This window comes from Coturnix japonica, chromosome 4 (assembly GCF_054131305.1).
Source record: "Coturnix japonica strain WE chromosome 4, WE-NBRP24, whole genome shotgun sequence".
NCBI lineage: Eukaryota > Metazoa > Chordata > Aves > Galliformes > Phasianidae > Coturnix > Coturnix japonica.
In genome coordinates, this window is record NC_140666.1 from 11,246,098 (window position 1) to 11,272,538 (window position 26,441).

At 37.8% G+C, this 26,441-nt stretch overlaps 1 protein-coding gene across 8 annotated transcripts in view; it reads right to left on the reverse strand.

Annotated features, from left to right (window-relative positions):
* Window positions 1–207: 207 nt before the first annotated feature.
* Window positions 208–26,441, reverse strand: part of LRCH2 (leucine rich repeats and calponin homology domain containing 2) — a 37,865-nt gene continuing 11,631 nt past the window's right edge. Inside the window, exons 2-22 of one of the 8 annotated variants that reach the window (XM_015860156.3) lie at window positions 25,474–25,618; window positions 23,075–23,201; window positions 21,656–21,761; window positions 21,428–21,564; window positions 21,086–21,219; window positions 20,669–20,756; window positions 20,238–20,349; window positions 19,839–19,936; window positions 19,681–19,748; window positions 19,398–19,502; window positions 18,359–18,436; window positions 15,143–15,211; window positions 14,133–14,181; window positions 12,990–13,106; window positions 10,139–10,183; window positions 9,677–9,727; window positions 8,531–8,588; window positions 7,536–7,648; window positions 6,913–7,050; window positions 6,521–6,598; window positions 208–6,101 (exon numbers count right to left, since the gene is read on the reverse strand). In XM_015860156.3, coding sequence (XP_015715642.2) covers window positions 5,982–6,101; window positions 6,521–6,598; window positions 6,913–7,050; window positions 7,536–7,648; window positions 8,531–8,588; window positions 9,677–9,727; window positions 10,139–10,183; window positions 12,990–13,106; window positions 14,133–14,181; window positions 15,143–15,211; window positions 18,359–18,436; window positions 19,398–19,502; window positions 19,681–19,748; window positions 19,839–19,936; window positions 20,238–20,349; window positions 20,669–20,756; window positions 21,086–21,219; window positions 21,428–21,564; window positions 21,656–21,761; window positions 23,075–23,201; window positions 25,474–25,618 — 2,036 coding nt within the window. In that variant the 3' untranslated portion in view covers window positions 208–5,981. Of the gene's footprint in view, window positions 6,102–6,520; window positions 6,599–6,912; window positions 7,051–7,535; window positions 7,649–8,530; window positions 8,589–9,676; window positions 9,728–10,138; window positions 10,184–12,989; window positions 13,107–14,132; window positions 14,182–15,142; window positions 15,212–18,358; window positions 18,437–19,397; window positions 19,503–19,680; window positions 19,749–19,838; window positions 19,937–20,237; window positions 20,350–20,668; window positions 20,760–21,085; window positions 21,220–21,427; window positions 21,565–21,655; window positions 21,762–23,074; window positions 23,202–25,473; window positions 25,619–26,441 lie in introns of all 8 variants that reach the window. The other 7 variants (XM_015860154.3, XM_015860159.3, XM_085544522.1 and 4 more) reach the window with 7 other exon arrangements.

The window sequence follows — 26,441 nt, forward strand, 5'->3', positions numbered from 1 at the left end:
TCACTGTTGATTAACCAGAAGACCTAAGATACATCCCCTGGATTTCCGTGGAATGGGAGTTACCATTTCTTTTGTTCCATATGCAGCCGGGCGGGTTATCTTTTAACACAACAACAAGCACGTTTGAAGAGCACACAAACTGACATTATTTACCACCAACACAAAGACCGAAGTGAAACCGAGGGAATAAACTTGCCTACACAAAGGTTATGAAACAGTTTGTATTTTATACACGGAGTGTACGTACACTCGTTTTGGAAATGTGGGTTTTTATCCATGCAAATTTAATACAAAATAAAATAAAAATAAAATAGTCTATTTACAAAACCAAAACCAAACCAACAGTAGGAACATTTCTTCAAAAGAAACATATACACGTTGGAAGCTCCAGCGGCAATGGAAGTCCTGTAAAAACACTGAGTACACTATAATACAGGTAGACAATCTTCGGAAATGTGGAAAATGCGCTTTACAAGAACAGGGAATGCAGAATTAATTCAAACGCGCTATCCAATAGACGTTACGTATGTACACCATTTAAGTTTGGAAATGATCGCCCTCCAGCTGTGCCTCAGAACTGCTTCTGTGCCGTCCTGCACACATTTACATACTGATCGTTCGGTTACATTGCGTTTCCTAAGTTCCATAATCACAAAATAAAGTCACCGAATACCGAGGGATAACCGAAAGCAAATCACGTTCTCCTTGTTCTACACATCACACCATAGTAACAAGTATTCACATCACTCCCAACGTAACCCACCAACCTCCACGTGCCCCCCTTGAGCACTGCGAGCTTTCATTACCTGCCAGTATGAGAGACATCGATCCTTGCAACAAGAAAATCAACCCCAGAGCTGCAGCAATGCTTACTGAAACACTTGAGTTCGGTGAACAGAGCCAAGTTAACACTTGGTTCAAGTGAAGAGCACAGAAAAAGGTTTCAATACCGACCAGCCAGGAACAGCACAACCAACATATGTAGCAATTCTGGAAAGATTTCATTGATTCGTTTGCATATTTAAAAAGAAAAAAAATATGAAAAAGCATCATTGTGGCCACATCCACTCGTTGGCTGTTTCATAACCTCCCCTCAGATAACCACAAAAGGGGGTAAAAAGTCAAGTTTTCCTTATTTCATGCAATTCTGGAATAAGCAAGGAATCCCTCCTTAGTGCCAAGAACTCATTCTCAATGTCTGACTTTGTGGTGTAGCTCTCAGAACTATTGAGGGAAACTCTGTTCTCACTGAAGGCAACGGAAAGTACCCCCCAGATGATTTCATCTGCTGTCAGCTCAAACCATTCTTCTCCTCTAACGTTTGCTAAGGGAATCAAGAGATCCTGGAAAGGCTTTTGGGAGTGGGTCTGTTTGAAAATTAGTATTCTAAGATGCGTGTAGATGAGAAAAATATCTATAAAAATCCTTCTTAGAAAGTATAAGTTGGCTATAAAACATCTGAACTACAAATGGCCGATGATGTCATGTTTACATCAACTCTTATTCCTTCCAGAGAAATCGTGTTGCTTACGGCTATCTCCTTTGCTTCCTATCTGAGAGGAATGCCAAAAGCAGTAATGGAGCAACTCCAGCATGTGACCACGACTGCAGGATGCTCACTATCAGAACTGCACTGCGAGAAATACATACAGGCAAATAAAGCAAAGGTTTATTGCGTAAGGAACACAGGAGGCAGAACAGCTCCTGTAATGGTGAGATTAATCCGGCACCGACTTTATCACATTCCCTCTACTTTAACAATTGAGATCAGCAGAGTTTTATTATTATTACTATTATTTTAATTCCAAAAGGTCATCTGTAAACAGGAAATGTTTCATAGGCTGTGTGTGCATTGCAGAGGAGTGGGGTTTTCAAGCTTGCTTTTCCAAGGAAGGGTCAGTGTTTAAATAAGACGCACCTCTTGAAAGAAACACATGTGTTAGTCTGATCTGGGGAAGAAAAACAACAAGTTTCATTTACCAACACAGTTACCTCCTGTCTGCAAAAGGTGCCAAGAACTCCTCCAAAAACCTCACCCTTGCACTGCGTCCAGCTGAAATCCATACTCCTGAGTTTAAAAATAGATATAGATTGCTTTGAGTTATCGCTGAATAGTCTTGCTTACTGCCTGACTGAGATTTGGCACATGACTAGCACACCTGACCTCTGTATTAGCATAGAGACATCTGCATTGGTACAGAGACCTCTTTGGAGGCAAGCAGACCACCCGTTTTACACACAAGAGCTACTTTACTTTCCTTAATAAATAGTTTAAATATTTGCACACATGCACAATGCTGACCCTTCATACTCCTATTCAATAGGGAGAAGGCACGGAAATTTGGTGTTAGTGAAAATAGATGCCTCCATTTTTTGTTTAAATTTGGCCAGCCTTATGTTAAGCTGAGAAGACTGCTGCTAAGCAATAAAGTATTTGTAGTAAGAAAGTTTTCAGTGCAGCAAAGTGAGACGAATCATAGAATGGTCTGGGTTGAAAAGGACCACAATGATCATCCAGTTCCAACCCCCTGCTATGTGCAGGGTCACCAACCAGCAGACCAGGCTGCCCAGAGCCACATCCAGCCTGGCCTTGAATGCCTGCAGGGATGGGGCATCCACAGCCTCCTTGGGCAACCTGTTCCAGTGCGTCACCACCCTCTGGGTGGAAAACTTCCTCCTAATATCCAACCTAAGCCTCCTCTGTTTCAGTTTAAAACCATTCCCCCTTGTTCTATTACTATCCAATTTTATTGAGGTGACAGACCTTCTAATAGTACAAAAGCTCTGCTTAAGAGTATTTTTTTTCCTACCATCTTAACACTGTATGGCACATTAGAACATTAGCATGAAGTAGATAAATCAGTAATATACAACCAGAGATCACTGCTTTAGCTAAGAAGTTGACACCGCAGCTTCGCTCATGTCACACAACTCACATTCTGCCTCTAGAGAGATAAAATCTACTGAAATCAAAGTATGCGCTGACTTCACTGAAGCCAGGACTTTACCCAGACACTCCTACAATTCATGTCAAACATTCACTGTTCATAATGTCTGCTTCTGTATCTTACAGTAATTTAATTTTTGGTTCTATTTTGAAAGACCTTCAGATAGGTGCGTACAGACAGGTTTCTGGACAGCCAGCAACCCTTGACCAATATTGCAGACCAGCAGCATTATAAACTAGACGTGAAGCATTTCTGAAACACAGTGTCTGAAGCCCCCATCCTTTACAGCTATCCTTTCAATGCCACTGCTGTAAGCCCACAATAACGTTGCTTAAAGCATCCACGTGCTGCATCCAGTAACACACAGAACAGGAAGAAACAAATACAGGCAGGCAGAAGCCCTGTCAGCATGCTGATTCACTCCAGCTTATAAAGCATGTCATATTATTGCAGTAAGTAATGTAGCTTCATTTTCATTTTGCATATTGTTGGGTTTTTTTTTTGTAGCATTGCTCCAGAGTACTATTTGGAAATGTGGCTACAGGAAAATGAGAAGAGATTCATTCAGGTACAGCAGAGCTTGACTCAGTTTGCTCTTAAGGATACTGGAAACTCTTAACTTTTTGCAGTGATAAAAAGGAAATCCTCTAAGTATCATGACTTATTTTCCCCATAGGCATTAAGGAGGCTGTAATAATTTCCAAAGAAATCAAAGCAAGGCTGTTCCCAGCACACTCAATGGGGAAGGATTCTGGAGTGGTTACAAAGGGTTATTTCTGTAGTTTTCAATTTCAGAGGTACAATTGAAGATAAGGACATGAATTCCATATCTAGTTATCATGGTACTAGGACACAACACGCTAATCCCATGTAACCGAAAAACATCTGGTACATTACTTACAGAGGATTCTTAATGTTTACACTGTGATGTGGCAAGTTGAGAAGTTTAGCTCTATTTGGATGAAAAGTGTTTAAATCAAGAAAAAAAAAAAATGTAAAAGACAATTAAGTAGCAGTGTGAATTGGGTTAAACCAAGTAATATAAAGTGACAACTCACAGCCAGCAATCCAATGGCCAATAAACTGAAACAGAACTGTTACAGCCATCAGATACTACACAGCAAGGAACTGAAAGACAATGAGTTACTCCTGTTGGATGGTTGGGTTCTTCAACTGCAGCACACAGCAACAAGAAATCTGCTTAATGAAACATATCACCTTCTCATTTTAGTCTTTGCGTGACTTCAGGTCACAGAATTATAGATGCTGCCTCTTGTAAAAAATAGATTTAAGTTGTTAAAAATGAATATTGTGTGAACTATACAAAAACTAATTTGAGATACAGCATCTACAGCATTTCAAAAGGTCAAAACAATACAGATCACACACGTATTCTGTTTAAGGAAGTTAAGGTTTTAGATCTAGGGCTTTGGAAATGTAGTTTTACACCAGCTTTTCAATGAGCTGGGAAACGTTAAAGGAAAGGACAGAATTGAATCCTATTACACACGTGGCAGACACATCCCTCAGTTGAAACTAATTCAGCCTAAGGCAGAATATTCATATGAACTACCTCTTCAACAAACTGCCACCGAAATGACCAAATTATCCGCAGCCTCTTTGGAAATGAATTCAGCTGTGTATTCTGTGCGTGGTTTCAGAATGCTCTCAAAATACTGAGAACCTGTGCAGAACACATGAAGATAAAAACAAAGAAGCAGCATGGTGGGAATTCTGCTTTTTCACATCTCAGTGACATCCGTACAAATTGATCTGTGTGTTATGCCACGCTCTTATGCAAACCACGCAAGAAACCCTGCAAATGTGACAAAGGTAAATGCTGATATTCCTCAACTAAATGATGGGTAACTGTAAATAAAACATAATGTCAATTCAAGAGCAGTATTACATGAAGTCCTGGAATTCACCGAATAAACCTGAGATTTTGGCAGCGTTATCAAAATGTCTTCAATTCCTCTGTATGCATCACGAGTCCTCACGTCATGCTCACCGCGTGTGTTTGTTTGCCCCAAGCAAAGAAAAGTAGACAACTTGGTTTGTATCCAACAATACATTAAAAACAAACAGGAACCGATTAGGTATTATCAAATTAAATATCATAAATAAAGTGTATTTACAGTCTTTTCTAATTATTAGATAACGACATAATCAACTGTGCAACAAACTTAAAAACACCCAACATCAAAAAATGTGAAGCGTTATTAGTTCAATCTCCACATATCGAGTTTACAAAAAAACTATTAAAATATTTAAAAATTCCCGTTTTTTATCTATTTTCAACAAAGAAATCTCAAAAAATGTTTTAAGACTATGAAGAGTTATCAGTTACACAGGCACTTCACATGTAAACAATCTACAGTACAACTGAAATAAAAATATTTGGCACCAACCTAGAAGACTGGAAAAAGAAAACCTCAGCGTGTCCTTTTTCCCATTGCTTTGCGTCACCACACACTCAGACTAAATACTGGCAATGTTGGAAGTGCGTAAGTTACAATCAGGAGTGCAAAAATTAAAAGAGAGAACACTAATGTTAAGGTTTCTAAGAGAGTGGAAGTGGATTATAGCTATCAGTCACTGCGTTTTTACCGTCACACCGTCGCCACGTTTTCGCTTTACCTTTAAATCAGATAGTTGGCCTTCATAGTTCAAGCAAGGAGGATCAGGTTTTGTACTTCTGAATTAATTCAAAAACCGTTTCCAATGTAGAAAAAGAAATCCAGCATTTAACTGTAACACTGTGAGGTGTTAAATGGTCATTTGGAACTTAAAATTTTAACTTTTAAATGGAAAGGGAACCTGATGCTACCAACATCTCTGTGCATCCAACTACAAAAGGAAACGAATCATTATGGTATTTTAACATCAGCTGACTCGAAGGTCTTCATGTATAATTCCAAAGTAAGGCTCTCTACAGCATCTGGACAGACATTAGTTTTTGATGGCTTGGATGTTCCTAGGTAGGAATCCTATGTGGAAGCTGAACTGCTCCAGAGCTTCCACGAAATAGCGTTACATGGCGGAAAGCTGAGATACTTTCAACGTGGGCAACTCGAGCAGAGCTTGAACTGTGAGGCCAACCTTCACCAGACCCCTTTCCTCCAGTATGTGATGAGGCAAGCAAAGTCTCTCCTGTAAAATAAAGTAGCATATGTATTAAGCTTCGTCCACTTTTTCCCAGCCAGGTAACTAAAGCATTCTCCCTGAAGCTGCATATACTTTAGATATCTGCATAGAAAAAATCTTTGGCTTTAAGTTTTCCGTGTAGTTTGCATGCAGAAAATTTACAGTTTTCCCCTTGGGACCTCCTGGAAGCACTAACAGATTGGATTCTCAGTATTATTCCTGCTGTTGGGTGCCAACTGGAAACACAGCATCCTCAATCTAATGCCACATGCCAGAAATAGGACTCTTCCCTTCTTTTCATATCTTTAAGCTCCTTGGACAGTGTTATAATCACTATTGCCCCCACAGGGTAGGCCCTGTTGTAGGCTACATTTACTGACATATCTTTGGTGTGATAATGTTAGTCATTAAGGCAATTACTATACCTGTGGAACACCCAATTTTTTACAAGCATCCAGAAAGTTCTCAACATTTCTTCGGCACTTTGCCATACTGAGTTTAGGCTGTAAAGAGAAGATGACATATTTCCATCACCTAATTGTAAAGTACTGTTTACAACTGATGCAAATTCTGCAACAGCTGCTAAAACACAAACCAGAACACAAATTATATAGATCCAATATGTGAAAATAGCTCTTCAACTAAACTTCAGAGCCTTATTTAATGCTTCTTGAATAAAATCGAAGTGAGGGATCAGCCAACTAATACAGTAGATACTCTATGTGACTTTTTTGCAGTCAACTTCAAAAACTTGTTTTCAATTATACTGCAAAAAAAAGGGAGCTACATGTGCAAAAAAGGGAGCTACATGACTTACCACTGCTGGCGATGGTACGTGAATGCTGGCAACAGAGCGTGGCCTTATGTGATTGGCTAGATGGCAAAGAACCACTCCATCCATCAGTGCTGCCCCAATGTCATCTGGCAAGATCACTTTTAACCTTGATTCAAGATTCTATTAAAAAGTCCATAAGTGAGTTATTTTCAACATTAGCTAATTACTCATTTTAAATACAAGGTATTGTATTAAAGTGGACAGTTTTAAAACCACATTTTTAATATCAGAATTAAGCAGAGTCAATTCATACTTTGCTGAGCACAATTATTCTTTTCTCTGCATTAAGATTATATTCCCTTTTCTTGCTTTATTTTTTCCTTTAAATGACACAGCCACATACACTGACACAGACATTCAGCCAGCAACTACTATAACACAGCTCAAAACCATATGCTGAATCCCACTGCTCATAAGAGGAAAGCACAGAATTTAGAGGCAGAAATGTTAGGCTGAATACCTCCACAGCTGTTACTGTGCAGAATTTGTGGGCTGAAATCATATACAAGTTTACTAGAAGGAGGAGTAAAAGACTACCAAGGTTTCAATTGTGGTACAAAGCAAACGAAACGCACTGCACCCACATAGTAAATAACAGTACATACATTGCGAAGTTGTCTTATTTGTTCCCTTTCTTCCCTCAAATGCTCCATTTTCCTCCTCATTGTAAATCCAGGATCCATTGCTCCATAGTCCTGGCGAGCTGCACGGCTGAAAGCTATTGAACATTACTGAAGTTAGCCATTAAGGATAACAGCAGGGAAAAACATGCTACAGAACCTGACAGAAAGGGGGATCTATCGGTATCCTGAAGTGACAGATACTGTCCACAAGACCTGGTTTTCAAATAAAGCATATAAATCATCTTATTTAACTACAAGTGCATTATTTCAAAATACAGACACAACATTCTTCAGGATTCGGACACCTAAGTTATATGTTTCTATTTGGACTTCTTCAAGCTTATCTCACAAGCCAGCTTTGAAAATATTTCCATGGAGGATAAAGAAAGGAACAAGTTCAGAGCACTTCTTTGGAAAGCCTGTCTCGTAAATACTTTGACTGCAATTCACTTCATTCGTCATGTTCTGAAAGCCTAACGACAACTGTATTTTATAGAATACTGGCAAAGGAGAACTAACAAGCCTCCTGAATTCTATAAAACCCCAACTTCCTACAGCCTAGGACACAGATAACTCCAGTCATTCCCTCCTCTATGCACTGCCAGTCATGCCCTCCTATATGCAACAAGCCAATCCTTTCACGGGACAAATTACATAAAACTACTTCTCTTGAAACCCTGTTGCCTCATCACGTCTCAAGAACAACTGCACGCTGTTTCCCTTTTCTTTCACCATGACTAATCGTGCAGAAAATAAATCAGTGAAGTTAAAAAAGTTACTGTGCAGCGCTGGGAACTTTCCATTATTTGACAGCTGCTTTGGCAAACCATGTCTTTTCCAGAACTATGCTTGTGGTAAGTACACTGAGTGAAATGTGCTGCGTCCTCCCTTTGTGCGCATTCCAACTTGTGCATCTGGTGTCCTTATTGTCTGCTCCAGCTTGGGGAATAAAAACCTGTTCCATCATGGTAGCTTACCTGACCTCGGTTTGAGACCAAATGGACCGTGAGTGTTACTGTCAGTCCTCTCATAATCCTGTCAAAAAGAGAGACAGTCTGTTTCCTTCTGTTCCTTACAATAATTAACTTCTGTTCCCATCAAGATAGTGTTTAAATTATTCTCATCTAAAAAAAGAACAGAATTAGCCCTTCTGCTTAACTTTAAAACACTTCTTAGAAGTGGACACTATAAAGAAAATGGAACAGAACTGAACCAATCTTACCAAGGCAGAAAAATCAGCACCAGACAAACTAAGATCTATTCTAAGAATTAATATCTATTCTTAATCATTTCAAACAACTGCAAAGCAGTCTGCTAACTGAATTCCAATGCAGATGTGAGCTAACAGACATCTTCACAATTGATTTTTTAAAGAAATGTTTACTTTCAATTATGAAGATAATTTTTTCTCATGTCAAAATATGAGAGAGAATACTCAGCAATCTGGTACATACATGAGAAATCCTTAGTTCAATGAATTTCCTTCTGTCTGGGAGATGTTCCACACATTCCACTCCCTTAGGCTTCATATCAGCATTAGCTGGAAACATTTATCTTTGGTATGGTATGTTTACAGATTAGGAGATCAGTGCAAGAACAGTGAGACTGTACAGATGCTACTAATAAAGCAACACAACTGATGAATGAAGCTGCAAGGCTGTATCATACAGATGACAGAAAATCCTAAGAATGAGACCATTTCAGCAGTGTCAGTACCTCTGGGTTCCCTGCAACGTGCTGAAAACTGAACCACAAGTTCTACTTGAAGTTCTCTGAACAGTTACAGTGCATACAGTGCTTACTACACAGTACGTCAAATCTGATTAATCTTCATTAGCTACTTTCATTTGGAAAATAATGGAGACAAAGTAATGTGTCTTTCCACATATCAATCAATTACATTAAAAAAAAAAAACAACACCTATGGAAGACCAGATAGTTGCAAAGGTAAAAACAAGTTATGCCTCCAGTTTCTACCTCTGACCTTTCATTACAGAGAAATATCCCTAAATCCAGTTTCAAAGTAAGCCAGCAAATTTTTGTCTGCATAGCAAACCTGAGGACACGAGTCATGTACACAAAGAAACATTTGTTGAATGAAAAACAAAGCCACAAACTTGTACCTCGGACGACACAGGAGACTGTGGGGACACATTAGTATTATCACTGTCTTGCTAAAAAGAAACCAAAGAGATGAGATTATAAAATGAAAACTATGATTTAACAAGAACACATGAAATAACAAAATACACGGCACACAAGACACACGTTTGTCAAGTATGGCACACATTGGTAGAAACTGAATTTAAAGACAGGTAATACAGGAAACTCTGCTTAAGAAAACTTATGTAGAGCATTACTTTAGTAATACCTTTTCCACAGCACACAGTTTTGGTGGCTGTTTGTTATTCCAAAATACATGTATATTTATTTCAATGTATTCCTGTTACGGCCTTGGGAATGCAAAGGTGGTTTGCACCAACTCTAGCCAACACTATGCTGTTCCACAAATGTGGCTCACTGATGTTGATAAGAGGCAAATAAAACAATTCTCTTATGTATTTCACACAATTACCATTTCTTACCTCATCGTTTTCATTTCCACTTGAACTCTTTCTGGAGGATTTATACTGCAAAACACACAATTATCAACGTTAAAATGGAAGCATGGCTCTCATTTCAACTACATGGCTTCAAGAGGTGTCTGGATGAGGAGATATGAGATATGGTTTAGTGGCTTGTGGCAGCAATAGTAATGGGAGGATGGTTGGTCTAGATGATCTTGTAGGTCCTTTCCAACCTTGTGATTCTATGATTCTATGAGAACAAACCCATTTCAAAAATACTTTTATAATGTGAATTCTGACGGCGTATAACATCTGATTCAAGAAGACCAACCTGAATAAATGATACCCTTCGGCATTAGATACAAAAATACACTGTAGAAGCAATTTTAAGATGGATTTCGTTTACAATTGCAAAGCCTGATCACATACTTCTACCTACTGAAGGTCACTGCTCTTTCACAGGAGGTCTGTGAAATTCTGCACATTGCTCCTGCCCCTCCTCCTGGTCTGAGAAGTGCAATGAGAACGCAGGAGGGATCAAAGCAAAGAAAGTTACAAAAGCACTATTTAGAATGGAAAATAAATGTATTTCACTGAGTTTAGAGGAAACATGCAAATAAACAAGAACACACAGGTAGAATTAAAAAGTTCCATCTCGACAAAACTCTAAGCTTTAAGTGCATTAGGCTGCACTATCTGCTTTAATGACAGAACATAAAACACATGACAGATTGAGAATCTGACTGTGAAATGGAAGAATCCAGTTCCAGGATCTCTCTCCTCAGAGATCTGATTTTTAAGGCTGCCTGTAAGTTATGGTTCAAAGAACTGAAGAAGAGAAAACTGACTTGAAATCCCGTTCTAAACATTCACAAATATGCAGCCTTAGATAATTCTGTTAGGTGAAGTTCTGTGTCTAACTGAAACATCGGAGATGTCAGTCCTCCTCCAAGAAGATGTCTTTTCAAGAGTGACTGAATAACTTCTTTTGTTTCTAAAAAAGAACCCATGTACACAGTGTGGGCAGTCCTGGGGTCACATACAGATGTGTCACACACATCTACGTCTGGATATTTTGCTTCTTCAGGTTATTCCCTGTATATCTGAAGGGAAATACTTCCAATGTGTTTGCAAGGAAATACATATTCTTTTGGGAGCTTGTATGCCAAAGCTTAATTTTCTGAGCCCTGTAGATGTCTAGAGATGACTTCTTTTTTTTTATGCAGGCCTTCAGCCAGTTCTGCATTCAGGCTTTTCCCCCCATACTTAACCATATCACAGGCAGTAATTCTTTTCCCTTGTGGGTATGCTAACCAGAATTTCTGCCTAGATGGAGCTACAATCCAACTATAAATTATTCCATTGCATTTGGGTTCATAAAATTGTCTTAGATGGTAAAGGTTCTTGTAACAATAATATTTAGTACAATAAAGATCTGAAATATTGGCCAAGCTTCAAAGACATGCTACAGGAAAAGGACTTCTGATTCTCACAGGCATCCTTAGCTGCACTGAACAATTGCAGCAATAAAACTATATAGATTATATAATAAAGATGCTCTATAAATACTTCAGGATGCTGAGCCAAGTAAATTGCTCCTGGTTTAATAACACCCATTGCAGTAACTTGACGTGTAATCTCTTCAGATAGTCATTAATGTTTGGCGTTACAGACATTATTCAATGCTATTTTTTTACAAGAAAATATGAACACTATGAACTGCACTTTGATTTGGCTCTCAGAACAGCCATGAAGCTCACTTATGTTTGGTTGATTCCCCTCACTATTTGTCATGGATTAAAGGGTTCATTTCCTTTACTTATTGCCTTGTTTTTGCAAATGAAACTGATGAGAATGAAGCGAGACAGTACTTTCTGCTGCTGATACATAAGTTAAGCTTGTTAAGACATACTAATAGCTGTATGAAAAGTAATTTCAGGCATCTGCTGCCGCCACAGAGCTCAGAACTATTAGCATTTAAATACATCTTTTGAAATGATAAGAAATAACTGATTCAAACCTTCCATATGGATGCTTATTAAACAAGGATAGTTTAATGTGTTCAATGGCAGGATTCTGATTGAGAATTTTCCCCTCCATCCCCTCAAAGACTACAGGATGAAATTAATTAAAGGATGTACATAGTAGGGGCTTGAAACTAGATGATCACTATTGTTTTTTTCAACCCAGGCCATTCTATGATTCTTTGAAACCTTGGAAAGGGGTCACTGGAATTCAAGTTAGGATACAACTCCCTAGGTTCCTGAGGGGAAGAAAATTAATAGCTTCTTTATAATCCAGATACTTCCTTGTGATTAAAGCATACTCTATTTTTTCCCCCCTATAGCTTATTTTCTTTAAAATTCCCTATCATTTTATAACCATCTTTGATTGTAGAGATCCAAGAAACTGACTTATAATTAACAAATTAAATTTTAACTCAACTTAAAAGTGGTCAGAACTATTCTGATCCTCTTCTGTGTGTAAAAGCAAATTGAACCTGATAGCACTGTTACTTCTCAGCCATTCTACAACAAGCAGACACTGACATCTGCTGACCAAAGATACTCACTGCAATAGCAAAATCAATACAGAGGAAACGCAGTGAGAACCAAAATGCACATGCATCCTTTGTAATGACACTGCAAGAAAAGACAAAGCACATTTTCCTTAGATGGAAAATAAAAGCCTTCTAACTGAGGCCAAACAGAGGGGATGGGGCTTTGAGCAATCTATCTGTAGCACAGTGCTTGGAACTACATGATCTTCAAGGTCCTTTCCAACCTCATATGGCTTGCAAAGAAAGGAGAGAAAGTCGAAGCAACTCAAGATAAAGGAAAAAAATACAATTACCATCACTGTGAATTACCTTGAAATACTCTTTTCTTATCTGTTTACTTCTCCTCCTTTCTTCATTCTGCCAAATTATTGGCTGTGTTTCTGGCCAACGCTGATCATCCATTGAATCCTTCTGGTTTTCCAGTGGCTAGGAAAGTTTACAAATACCATTAATTATTATAAACTGCAGTTGGCCTCCCACACTGTAGCTTTAAGGCACGGAATTATCACAGGCAATTCTAGTAGAAATCAACTATCCGCTTAAAAAAAAAACTCCAAATGCTAAAATACACTTTATACGAGAAAAAGGAACTATAAAATCATTCTTATGAGAAAAACAAACTTTTCTGCACTAGCTTAATATTCACAGGTGCAATAGGAAGCCATGTAATGCTATCATACATGACTTGGAAGAGCCATTCAGAAGTGTGGTTAGCCACCAGCACATCTCATTTCTCAGTATGAACATTCACTGCACAGGAAGAGGATGAATATAAGAAGAATTTGTGTGCCAATGCCAAATAGCGGTATAAAAGTCTCCTCAGAATGCTGCATACAGAGGCATATTTAGAATACTAGAATACTTTGATAGAGGCAGTTAATGGAAATTCATTCTTAAAAGAAGAATAAATATAGCTGCTTACTCTGTGGAAACCAATGGATAAGCTGAAGGGACTGATTCTTAAAGAGGCTAAGACAGAATATCTACATTTTCAAATATTCATCTGTATTATATTGGGCCACTTAGCAATTGTAAGTAACCAGTGGATTAAGACCCGAAATAATTAAATACCCTTTACAGTTTCACGGCAATTTCATGTCACGCAAGACTGAAGGAGGTGCACGGAGTGAAAGATGCACATAATACAAATCGTTTAGAAATAATTTATTTTTAACTGATTTGCCATGATCTTTATTTTTATGCAAATAAATTCAAAGAACAATTAAACTTGTATCTCAGCGGTCTCAAGATCATACAGCTGTTACTACACCTCCTAAAAAGCCTTGCATTACACAACGTGAGTCAAACTATCTCAAAGTTGAGAAGTTTTCCATTTTCCACGATTACATGTATACTATGTTTGCAAGCAACCAAATTGACGCATTTTCTGCAGTAAACAAACAAAATGACTTAACTACGAAGCAAATAAACCTTTTGCATTTGGATATTTACCTGCCAGCTGTACGGAGACACTGGAGAATTCACTTCATCTGTTGAGACACTAAAAATCAAAAGGGATTCCATTACTACGTTTTTGTGTATTTACACAAAAAGAAGTTGCTATGATCCATTATTTGTTTCTCAAAGCAAACCATCCAACATTACTTGAAAGCTGACAAAACATCTGTTCATAAGTACTGGGAAGACTCACAGCTTTCATTTCATTGTTAGCTCCATAAGGCTAAGTAGAAGCTTACACTAACAATGGAAGGGAGAGACATTTTAAGATGGGACAATGAAATGGCACGATCTCAAAAAGACCCTCGAGGCCAAGGATGGTGCCTAAACCTTATGAGCTTCTGTGAAATTCAGCTCCATCAGCTTACCAACAACCATTCCATTCACATTCGGACAGCTGAAGTAAACACGAGTTAAGAAGCTCTGCAGTATACCAAAAGACTACAGCTGATTTAACACAAGGAATCAGCACTGCGTGCAATGGTAACAAAACCAGGTAAAATAACCAGGTAAAATAACCAGGCACAGAAATTCATTTCTTAATTCCTGTATTTTCTATTCCTTTTTCTTCACGTTCGCCTCAAACTAATTAATCTGCTTTGTAAAGCTGACAGACATAGGAGACCTGTCTGAATCACACCTGTTAGACTGTTAAGCAATACAGCTGAGAACTGCAGGAACTGCTACAACAAATAATCATGTTCTGCTGTTAGTATGTATCTATAGCAACTACACGGTCTATATGCATGAATTCCTTATGGATACATTAGTATTTCTATTATCTTTATACATTCCTTCAGAGCAGGTGACTGGAGTTCCTGTATGTCAGCGCAATAAGACAACAAATAGTCTGTAACACCCACGTACTTTGTGTACACACCTGTTCCTGTTGTTTCATCCTGAGCTAAAACACTAGGTCAGAAGATGGCAGTACTGACACAAAGCATAGCAGAATTAGTTTCATAAAATATTAAAAGCTATGATAAAGTAAAATAGACTCATACCATTTTTCAGACTCCACTGGCTGCTTTGGCCTGTTCCTTGTGCTTACTGAGGCTGAATGATTAAGAAGCCTATAGGAAAAAAAAAAAAAAAGCATTATATACAACAGTTTTGTAGTTGATGTTTTTTTTTTTCTTAGAACACACATTACTTACATAGTATAACTTATCCTGAAAATGAAAGTTTAAACAATAAGGTAGGATTTTCCATTGAGTTGGAGTATGTATGTGTGTACGCACAGATAGGAGATCCAAGACCAGTCCTGCTCCCATTCAAATCAACAACACAGTTCTCAGCTTATGTAATACTTCTGTTCTGATTTTTAACAAACTGACATTGATCATAATCCAAACCAAATTGCAGCTTCCCCTTTTCTCCTTAGATATCTACCAGCTGAGCTGATCTCGCAGCTGCGTGAAGCCACTCCACCCTCCACATAAAAGGCCCCACTGTTTGCTAAAATTAGAAGAGAAGATGGTCAAACTACAGCAGACAGAAAAACAACAGGCTGAGCACTACAGATCAGTCAGCAGGAGGAAGGAGGGCAGCTGAGTAAGATTGCAAGTGCAAAAGAAATGCAAGAAAAGGAGAGGGGGAAACTGGAGAACAAGAGAAACGCAAGCTAAGAACTAAGCTAAGTCTAAAAAAAGCAATGGAAATTCAACTTTCCTCAACTCTAAACAATAAAAAAATCTTAACATATAGATTCAGATTATTATTTTTAAATTGGGTTACACACATGGGAAGGAGATGATGTTTAAGATGTTAAAAGTACCACACCCATCATCAGATCAAATAACTGGAATGATTAATGAATTCTTGGAGGTATCGACATTATGAACCAACACTGAATTCAGCATTGTGCTGGAGAGGACGGACATCAAAGGAGGTTTACATCAAATTATGTAGAGAATTTACTAAGAACAGGGGGAAAAAAAAACCAAACCAGGAAGAAAATCAACTATTCTGCAGGCACCTTCTTTTTATATGTTATTATCATTACGTATGGCAGTAAAACAAAGAACTTCAAATGATGGCTAATTTCTAATCAGACTTCTGATTACTGCTGGAACTCTGAGGTCACTCATCACTCTTTCAGTTCAAATCTGAGCGTGTGAAATTCAGTTTAATAGGACTGACAAGTTAAGCCTCAAAAACTTGATAACTCACAGTTTGCAGCATGTGCTCCCTGTATTTTGTCTACAGAAACAACCTTGAGGCACCTTCCAGAACTTAAAGAAGTCCAGAAAGAAGCAAGTTTCATCCAAAAATTAACATTCAGAGCACAGGATGCATCGACCATCGTGAAATAAACTGCTCTACAGTCATTAAATTTAGAATCAATTCCCTCGTCATTTAGCACTGCCTCTTCAACTGAAGGCAATAAGAAATTCAGAGGAATTTCGCAGTGATGTACAATCATTAAGATGAGATGAAAAGATGTAGGAATTTGAGTGATCCAAACACACTGATGCAACTGCTTCACCAATGCTGAGATTAACTCCTGTAAACCCAATGATTCTACGTAGTAAAGGCTATTTCCTCTTCATAAGCATTAAAGGAAGTGTTAGGGAAAAACTATGCCATATGCTACCTACCTATGCCAAACCTACATGTACGTCATAATTCATATTAAATTAACATGAATTTAGAGAACTACAGACTCCCAAATTCATAGCAAAATAGTTTATCTTGAGAAAAAATACAAACTTGGTAGCTTACATCTTTCTCCCAGGAAATACAATACAAAACAGTGTGTGAAAAAGGGAAGGACAAATCCTAACATGATACTCTTCTACATGCAATGTTAATGGCACAAAGAGCCCAGCAATTGCTTTTAGTTTTTGCCATCTATCAAAATGCAGCTACACAAAGATTTGGACAGATGATTAGGCAAGGACTTGCTGATGCTCATATTGAATCCCAGTGTAAGAATGTGCAGAAGAGAACTGCATGAGTACTGCAGTTCATTTCCTACTTACAGATCCCACTGACCACAGAAATTACAGACCACAGAAATGCGCTATTACACAGATCATCTCCTGCTTTGCAAGGGTTATAAAACATACACCGCGTGAAACGTGAAAACTCAAGAGCACAATTACACATATTTATATACATTAAGCTCAAAAATCGATGCTGACTCATTTTTCTAGTTGTAAATCATGCAAACTAACAACTAACCAAACTGCTGAGGAGATGGGAAAGATCTGATAACTCGGTTACGTTACTGGAAAATACTTTCCAAGGTCTGAGAGTTTATAAAGCAGCATCTTCTCAACTGTCTTTGTTTATATTTTAAATGAACACAATACTGCAATTAAGGAATGCAAATGAAGCGAATGATGCTACTGGTGCTTAAAGGATTGCCATCACTATGTTTAAAATACTAGAACTATCTGGGGGTCTATTGAGCTCACAAAGACAGTAGAAATCTTTCACTGTAAGACAAAATAACAGATTTTAAACTCAAGAGAAAGACTCCACTCGTTCAGGATCAGTCTAATGCCTTCATGTATTATGCTGTCACTGTAAGCTTTGCTCTTTAAAGCTTCAGACAGTTCCTGTTGTCAGGGGAGCACCTACACCCAACGCTCACAAGAAGTGAAACGCACCCACTCAGTACCAGAGAAGATCATTTCAATTAATTAATTATCCTACTCCTGGTCTGCTTCAGCAGAAAGCATCCAGAGTAAGTTACAGTTAACTGTTAAGGTGACTAAACCTGAAAGAACTCAGTTCATCACCTACATGTCTCAGTATAACCTACCCAGTCCCATTCCAGAGTTCCTGTGAGTTTTGTGTACTTGTTACTTCACTCACGGCTGACAAATACAAGACAAATTCTCATCGGTCACGTTAATATAAAAGCAATCACTAAACTCAAGAGGTCTCTGAAGAAACAAACCTTTTCTCTGAGGTTCCATACTAGAGCTGTTAGGTTCAAAAACAAAAGTGAAAAACACAAAGGAGATAAAGTATGTGATAGGGACAGAACAAACAGGCTTCTAGTCAGGGGTCGTTTAAATGTGCTCTGCACAGCTGCCTAATTAAATATTTCCTGGAAGAATGTTTCAACTCAACTAACAATAAATACATTGCAACCTGGCTAACATAGCCAGCCCCTGTTTTCTGCTTTGCTTCCAAAAATGGCCAGAAACGTTTCTGCTCTCCACACTTTGTCTTAGAAAATCTGATTCTCTACAAACACTGTATACCTGGATGCACGTCCTGCCGCCCTCGTCCTCTGGAAGAGTTTTTCACTGAATGAAGTTCTATAGCTTAATGGCCTTCGTCTGTATTCATATTTCATGTACATCAAAGCCAAAGACGGAAGAAGGAAGCAGAACAGGTTGATGGGAAAGGACAGGGAAGTCATTAGCACAGCAAGCAAAAAGAAAAGAAACACTGCGTAATATTAAAAGCAAACACTGAACGAACAGGAATGCAATTAGTAAGGAGTTACTTCACAATGCTCTTTTCTGAGCATTTTGCTTACTCAGGCTTTACAAGTTCTCCACAAACCCAAAAATATCTCAATTCAACTTTGAAATGTTATTCTTTCTGATGCTTATGGCAAGAAGCTACAAATCCACAAGCCACAGGTACAAAATCAGGCCTAAGTTTCACTTTACTAATTGCAAATAAGTGCCATTTTATATTAGAGATTTGCCCCCCATATAGCTAAAGATACATAAGCAAGCTTTATATTTAAAGCCTAAACTAAGAAGTAAAATTTAATTACTGAGATCACACAACCAGGATCAATTTAAGAGCAAAGTAAAACATTTGACAAGGTCACTGCAGTAAGAGAGAACGTATGACAAAGCTAACTCAAAGCATACCAGTGGCTCAGAATTTCAAACAACTCAATAACCAAGACATTCTAAAGCTAACCAGACAAGACACACATGCAATATACACAAGCATCATAGAAGATATATGTCCACATGTTAAATGCAGATAATAGTCTACTTATATGATATCTGGCCATGCTATCTTGGTCAGAGAAAGAAAAAATAGATTGCCATACAAACCATCAAAATCAAGACACTTTTTCCCTATTGTGTCTTCCTCTTCACATGGGGATATCACTCCTTCTTTAAGACAGCAATGTTATTAAAAGAAACATGGGACAGCCTATTGCTTCAGCTGTTCAACTGGACAAAACTGTTCCCAGAACAAAGAACTTTTAAGTGCAAGATGAGCTAAAAAAAAGACATTAACTGTAACACAGTTAAATAACACTGTTAATACCTGTGTTTTTGTTCTTGCTGCAGTAACTGTGCAGCTATCTTTCTCAAGTCGGTCACTTCCTTGATTTCATCATCTTCTTCAGCCAGCAGCTGTTCTTTCTGGAGCCTGAAAAATTAAACATCAGTGACTTGCCTGACTTCAGTAGAGCAAGATACAGAAACAGCAACAAGCAGCTCCTCGTTGTTTTTCCTGCTCAAGAAGATGACCTCTGTGTTTAACAGACTTCTATATGCAATGAGTTTATAAGTAAAAGCCCTCATCAAAAAAGACTGTAAAGATTTACCTTTTTTCATCTCCCCAGTCCTCATTGTGCTCTATCTTTTGGGATTTCTCAGGATGTTTTCCTCGTTCCTTGTTTAGGATAAAAAACAATTTAGACTTCAATTTAATGCACACACACAAAGTAGTCTGTTGAATGAGATTTGAATCAAGCTATGCTACCTTTATGTAAGACAACAATGGTCCAATCTGCACATCTCCCTGCTCAGGAACAGCTCCCTCCTCTGCATTAGGATCAATGTAATCATACACCTCCTGGTCTAGTGAAGATTGATTAGGAACAGAAAAGATAGTATTAACAATTCTCTTAATCAAATGCCGAGAGAAAAGTCACAGTCAGAAGTACCAATGAAAAATTACAGATAAAGATAATACAATTAAATCACATCTCCCTGATCCATCTTCCTTCATTTATGATTCTTATTACTTTTTCTTTTCCTGAATTGACAAAGACAGAATTCCAATATACCTTCATATCATTTTGTGCCATTTTCCCAAATTATACTATCTTAAGAAAAGCAGTTCTTTTACTTAAAGTGACAGACGCACTACAGATATTACCTTTCTGCGGATCGAGTTTACTCCCCATTACATGATTGTCATTCCTCACTGTCTGTTCCCTTGTTGATTCTGATACCTGGGAGTGAAGGCTGATTGTATCATCATCAGATGGCTGCAAAGACAATCACACTAAATACAGAATTTGCATATAAACCACATTGATAGATGATTTGCTAATAAAGCACGAGTTATAACATGACACACCCATATCACAAGGAATAGCTCCCAACACAGAAACTTCTTATTTCTTTTAAGAGAATAACAGTTTAGGGAACACTGACTGATACTATCAGCTCAATGGTTTAACCTGTACAAATATTTAAAGGGTGTTAAGTGTACTTTGTTAAGCATTTCCCAAACTATAAGAAGTAGAGAAGCAAAGAAAATTCTATAAAACAGGTTACAGAAATTCACCAGTGAAATACACTTACTTCTGTTGTGGACAATCTTTTATCTCCATTATCGCTTCCAATGCCAGAGTCTGGTCCATGATTTTTATTGGGATAAAAGTCCTCTATGCTACTTAAAATTTAAAGAATAACAATGAATGAAAGGAACTGTAGTTTTGCTTTTAGAAAAGAAGATAAACATACTTTTATATATATTTTCTATATATTCATCTGTAAATCTTTACTTGACATAACAGAGATTTTTCAGTAACTCCGATCCAATTTAAAACTCCAGTAATATTACCTCAAAAAGTAAATTCTATGACTGAAGTTGCAGCTATTGAACTGCAAGAATAAGTGTTTTACATTCATTTCTCCACCCCAAAGACCACTCCATAGCAAATGCTAAACAATAAATTTAAATGAAAGCATCAAACAAAACAAAACTCCCATACTCACCTATCTGTGAGCGGCTGGGAGGGGATTCGTTTACCCAGAGATGGAAGATCCAAGGAATCTGGTTTTTTATCTATTCTGAGGCATGCCTGAATGCTGAGGAATTTAAATATATGTACTTTACCCTTTAAGCATATCTGGAAACAAAAAATAGTTCTTAATTACATAGCATGTCTTTAGAAAACGCAAGCCAACAAATTCTTTCCTACGTTGATGAGTTTGTGCTCACAATCCCTACTAGCAGAAATACAGCCAAGAAATAAAACCTGACTGGTATTAAGTTAGGACCTTAAAGAGGAAACTCTTCTAATGTCAATTACTGAAGCAGAATTTTTCCATACTAACCTGTGCTGGTGGTATCTGCATTGGATTGTTATCCAAAACTATGACTTGTAAGTGACGTAACTTTCTGTAACAAATTGGAATTTCTGTAATTTTATTACAAGAAAAATCCAGCTTTACCAATGGAAGGTCTCCTAATTCTGTATGGAGGAAAAGAAAAAAAGAATAAGATATCCAATTAACACTTTACCTCATTTAGCTACATTCAAGAAATGGCGATGAGCAGCTTACCATCTGGCAACATATGGAGATTGTTTCTTCTTATGTTTAATTCTCTAAGTGACTGCAGTTTTCCTATTTGCTGGGGAAGAACCTGAAGTTCATTGCAGCTAATATCCTAGATAAAAAATACAATGAACAAATTATCTGTAATGAAATGAAACAAAAGCAAACTGCTATGAGATCTGTTATAAGGCATCCACAGCAGATCTCACGTCGTTTCTTCACTGTTTAGTGACTCATGTTTCTGAAATCCAATTCAAAAGGTTAAAACAACAAATGATGGAAGACTGGTTTTGAAACTAAAACTGTACCCCAGGAAACAAAGGATCCTGCTGCAGTTTCTATGTCAGCTACAAAGTTCTCGTATCACTGCAGGCAAGTGATTTATAATCTGCTCCTTTCATAAAAATACTTTTTTCCTTAAAAATCTTCAATCAAAGCAACAAAAATGTACAGAGTAATGCTAGGCTCACCAGTACTTTGGACTCGAGCCCTAGAATGTAACAAAGTAGTGCCAAATGAGCACAGCCCACAGCTACTTCTGCCTCCAACTCAACATCTATGTGGTCCGTAATCAATAATCACACTGATATAATCAGCAGTGTCTAAACTTTTCTATTTCCAGTAATAATTTCAATAAAATACACTGCAGTGACTCATTTCCTAGACTAAATACCAGTACATTTTAGATACTTATCTACATAATGAAGAACTGGAAGCTGATTTTGAAGGCTAGCTTCTAGTTACTCGCTCAGCTAGGACTCAACCAGAAGCCAGGCCTTAAGCCAGCCTCCTTCCCCATCACACAGCTCCAGAACTTCAGCTGTTAGCAAGAGAGATGACTGCACACAGCTGGATACCTCAAATCATAATACCTCAGAGGCTGCTTGGCATCAATTGTTGATGAGATGCTGAATCTCTACAACACTGAAGTATAGAGAACTTCTCACCAAATTGACGAGAAGAAGACATTAAAAAAAGCCTCGCAATCAGAATCACGTATTACTTGTAAACTGAGAAAGAAATGTTGTCTTATCTCATAAATTAGGTCACATTAAAAGATCTCCAGGGCATACACACCTAGTCCCAAAACAGGATATGGTTTACTTGCAGTGATCAAGATACACCTGAACTGGGAATAGCACAAATCACTCTCTTCAACCTTACCAAAGCAAGGGAAGGAGGAAAGGCTGGGGTGGCCTTGGAATGCATAAGGGGACAACAATAATGGGCTGGCATAACTTCTATATGAGTATGGATTAAATAAACAGGAAAGAATAAATGAAATTTTTTATAATTTAATTAATCTTAATCTTTATTAAAGAATAAATGAACTTTGCATTCTTACTTTAAAGTCATTATTGATTTATATTTTTCCTTACGCTGTAACAAAGTCCTTATAGTTTCCTTAACACAGTTAATACTCACCAACTCCATCAGATCTCTCAGCTTCCCAATTTCTTCTGGAATGGAGACCAGCTTATTATTACTGACAACCAGAACTTTAAGCGGAAGATCAAACAGGTATTTTGGCAACGTTGACAGAAGATTTCGACTTGAAAGAAAGAAAAATGAACAAGCAAGGCTGGATCATAATACTCTCTTGAAGCCTGATGGTAAGTCTCAGATGCTGCTTTTCTCCTATTCTAAAGCAATGTTCTCCACCAGCTATCATTTCATTTAAGCTTCAGTAAGTTATAATTTTCATCATGAACTCCTCACCAGAAAAAAACTAAAACACATACACTGTAGGTCTCCTTTTTATTTGGATAAATGAGAATGTACTACAGCTGAACTTTGACCACCCAAACTGATGGAGTCTACCAGTTATATTCTTCTCATCAAAGCCCAACCAGGGGGATCTAAACAAAGTCACTGCTTCCCATGCCATTTGGTTGTGTTGCTCCTATGCCATTACCAAAACTCTCAACACCTATTTATTACTTCATTGAAAAAACAGCTAGGTTTTAATTAACATTGACTTCTTCAAAGCAGCTTAAGTCTGCTTTGGTAACAAGATAGATATTGTTACTGACAATTTTAAGTCAGCATCAGGAAATCTAGTAGTTGTTGAGTGCCACTGCCAGCAGTGCATATAATTGTTCTCATAAGATTCTTGTACATTGAGGAAAGAGGCATTAAAAAAGAACCGTGGTCAGATGTGGTATGAAAGCAATTCCTTTCATACCTAAAAAATTACAAGATGTCATCAATTGCCTCTACTTTAAGTCAGAAAAAAATAAATCATATTAACTGCTTTTGTTCAATGGATACATATTAGAACAACTGTTTCCATAGTCAAAAGAAGTTTCCTAATGTTCTTTTCCTACAGACAAGGCCGCAAAAACTCAAAAATGTTTCAGTTCCAAAGAGGCACTGTAAGTGTAACAGCAAACTGGAAGTGAACTGTCACCAGTATCTCTGTAAAGAACAATGTATTTACTTCATTAACACCAAGTGGAACATAGGAAGCTTTGGATGCATGCATGGGGTTTCTATCTCAGGCAGATATGACGGGCTTTTTATGGTGGGATGGAATGAGATACAACGCACGAGTAAACTTTTATTTGTGGAAACTTGGCAATGAAAAAGTAATTCATCAGCAGTGAAACGCTGGAAATTCATCTGAAGTCACTGAGGCTGTTTTGTGTTTGAGAAAGGAACGGCCAACTTGGAACTGTGTAATGCTTCCCTCCAGTCTTTTAAATACAAAATGAGAAGTGGAGATCATGTGGTTCTCTTCTGTAAGGAAATATTTAACCTAGTCTGGCAGTGTTTCCCTGTTGTTCACCACTGCAAACCACATGCGCTGTGAAAAAAGCACTCAGATATTAGCACCAAAAGGAAGAACAGAACTGAAACAACCACGACCTCAGGTAAGGTGACTCCTGAAATAACACACAACACCCATTTCAAAGTAAATGCTACTGCACTTCTGCATGGAGCACCTCAATTACCATCCAAAGAGAAATGGGATTTTGCTTCTATGAAGGAAATCTTTCTTTCAAAAACAACCACCAACACCACCAGCAGCAGTTCTATTGTATCACGAATCCTCTGGAGAATCTCCACATACAGATGACTTCTTAATCACTATAAGAACAGATATTGGAGGTTTAAAGATTGTTGTGGGCTGCTGGTTTGGGGCTGTTTCTTTTCCCCTCCTCTTTTCCAAGTTTAATTCACAGAGTTATTTCAAAATAAGCCCTGGAATCAAGTCTGACATGTTAAACAGCTCTCAGCTGAGGAAACTGATCTGGACTTTAGATAGTCAGTGTTCAAAGTGTGAGGAATATTGTGGAAAACAAGGCCAGGGCTCTGTAAAGGAGGGTTCCAGCTGATTCCATCTGCAGTATGTTCACAGAACAACTTGAACAATCTCCAGTTGAGCTTCTTTTCTTCTAAGAAAAACCAACCGGGCGCTTTCCAAGTTTAACAGTAAGAATGGATGTGACTAATGTACATAATGCGTAGGATGATCCAGCCAGAGCCATTTACCCCAAAGAAAGGTAAATTTCTAAGGGTAGATTTTAAACCGTTTGTTAGAATAACAGTAAAAACAAAGAGAACTTCAACAACTCTCCTTGCAGTCAGCTACCACAGTTTATTTAAAGAAGTTCTGCAAGGCAGCCAATTCCTGCCCACAAAGGAAGCGGGAAGAACTGCTGGCTCTAAAACACCAAGGATACAACAAGCACAATTATTGTGTTTACCTGGACAGAAATACAGCCACGAGGACAATGTTTCACAGAAGCAGGATGCCATCTTTGCAATGAGGGAAACTGAATTAACAACAAAATACAAACAATAAGACAAGCACTACTCACCTAATGTTCAGGTAGGTCAGCATCTGCAGGTTTTTTATAGATTCTGGAATGGATTTGATGCAGTTGTGATACAAATTTAATGTCTCCAGTGGTGCAAACAGCCAGACATCAGGAGGAATTTCAGTAAATCTGTTCTTGGAAAGATCTGGAAGTAAAAGGAAAAAAAACCTTCTTTTAAGTCAAAATTTTGCCCGCAACAAGAGAAGATTAAAAAAACCCACCATTATTCTTAACATGCTCAAAAAAAATCCAAGTATAAAATAATTCAGTTTTAGCAGATGTTATTACATATGATTAATCGGCCAAGAGGACTTAAATACTAAATAGTGTTATTTGATACTCATTCATAACAGAACATAGAAAAAAAAAGTCAGGAATTCAGAGATGTTTTACCCACTAGTAGTTAAGAACGTTTAAAATGAAACTGAATCTCACTTCTTGTCCCTGTACTACCAGTCACCCATGGAACTGCTTTTTTTTCCCCCCCATTCTAGGCTTAAAAGCCAAGAAGGGAACAAGCCCAGTAAACATTAAACATTTCCTGCTTGACAGCTACGTTACAATCTAATTTTGTTGTGCACAATATCTGCAATGCTAAAGCAAAGTCAGCAAAAGAAACCCCTGCTTGTTTTGCTCAAGAGCTACCATTCTCATCTAAAAATGCATCCTTTATTGTAAGCACAGTAACTGAGAAATTCTCCAGTTGCACATTTATGACTTAGCTAAAAAGAGGATAAAATCACACTATCGATGCCAGAAGTACATAGCTGTAAAAATAAGGCTGCAATTTACCCCAGCCTAAGAGCAGCAAGCAGCCATCTCTTTGACAACAGCAATATAATACTTTAAGTAGGGTTATTCATACGACGTATGAATGCATTATGACAATCTGCATGCAGAAGTTGGAAGAACACAGTGCAGACCACCTCTAACTGCATGTAATCTTCAAAGATATATATACAAAGGAG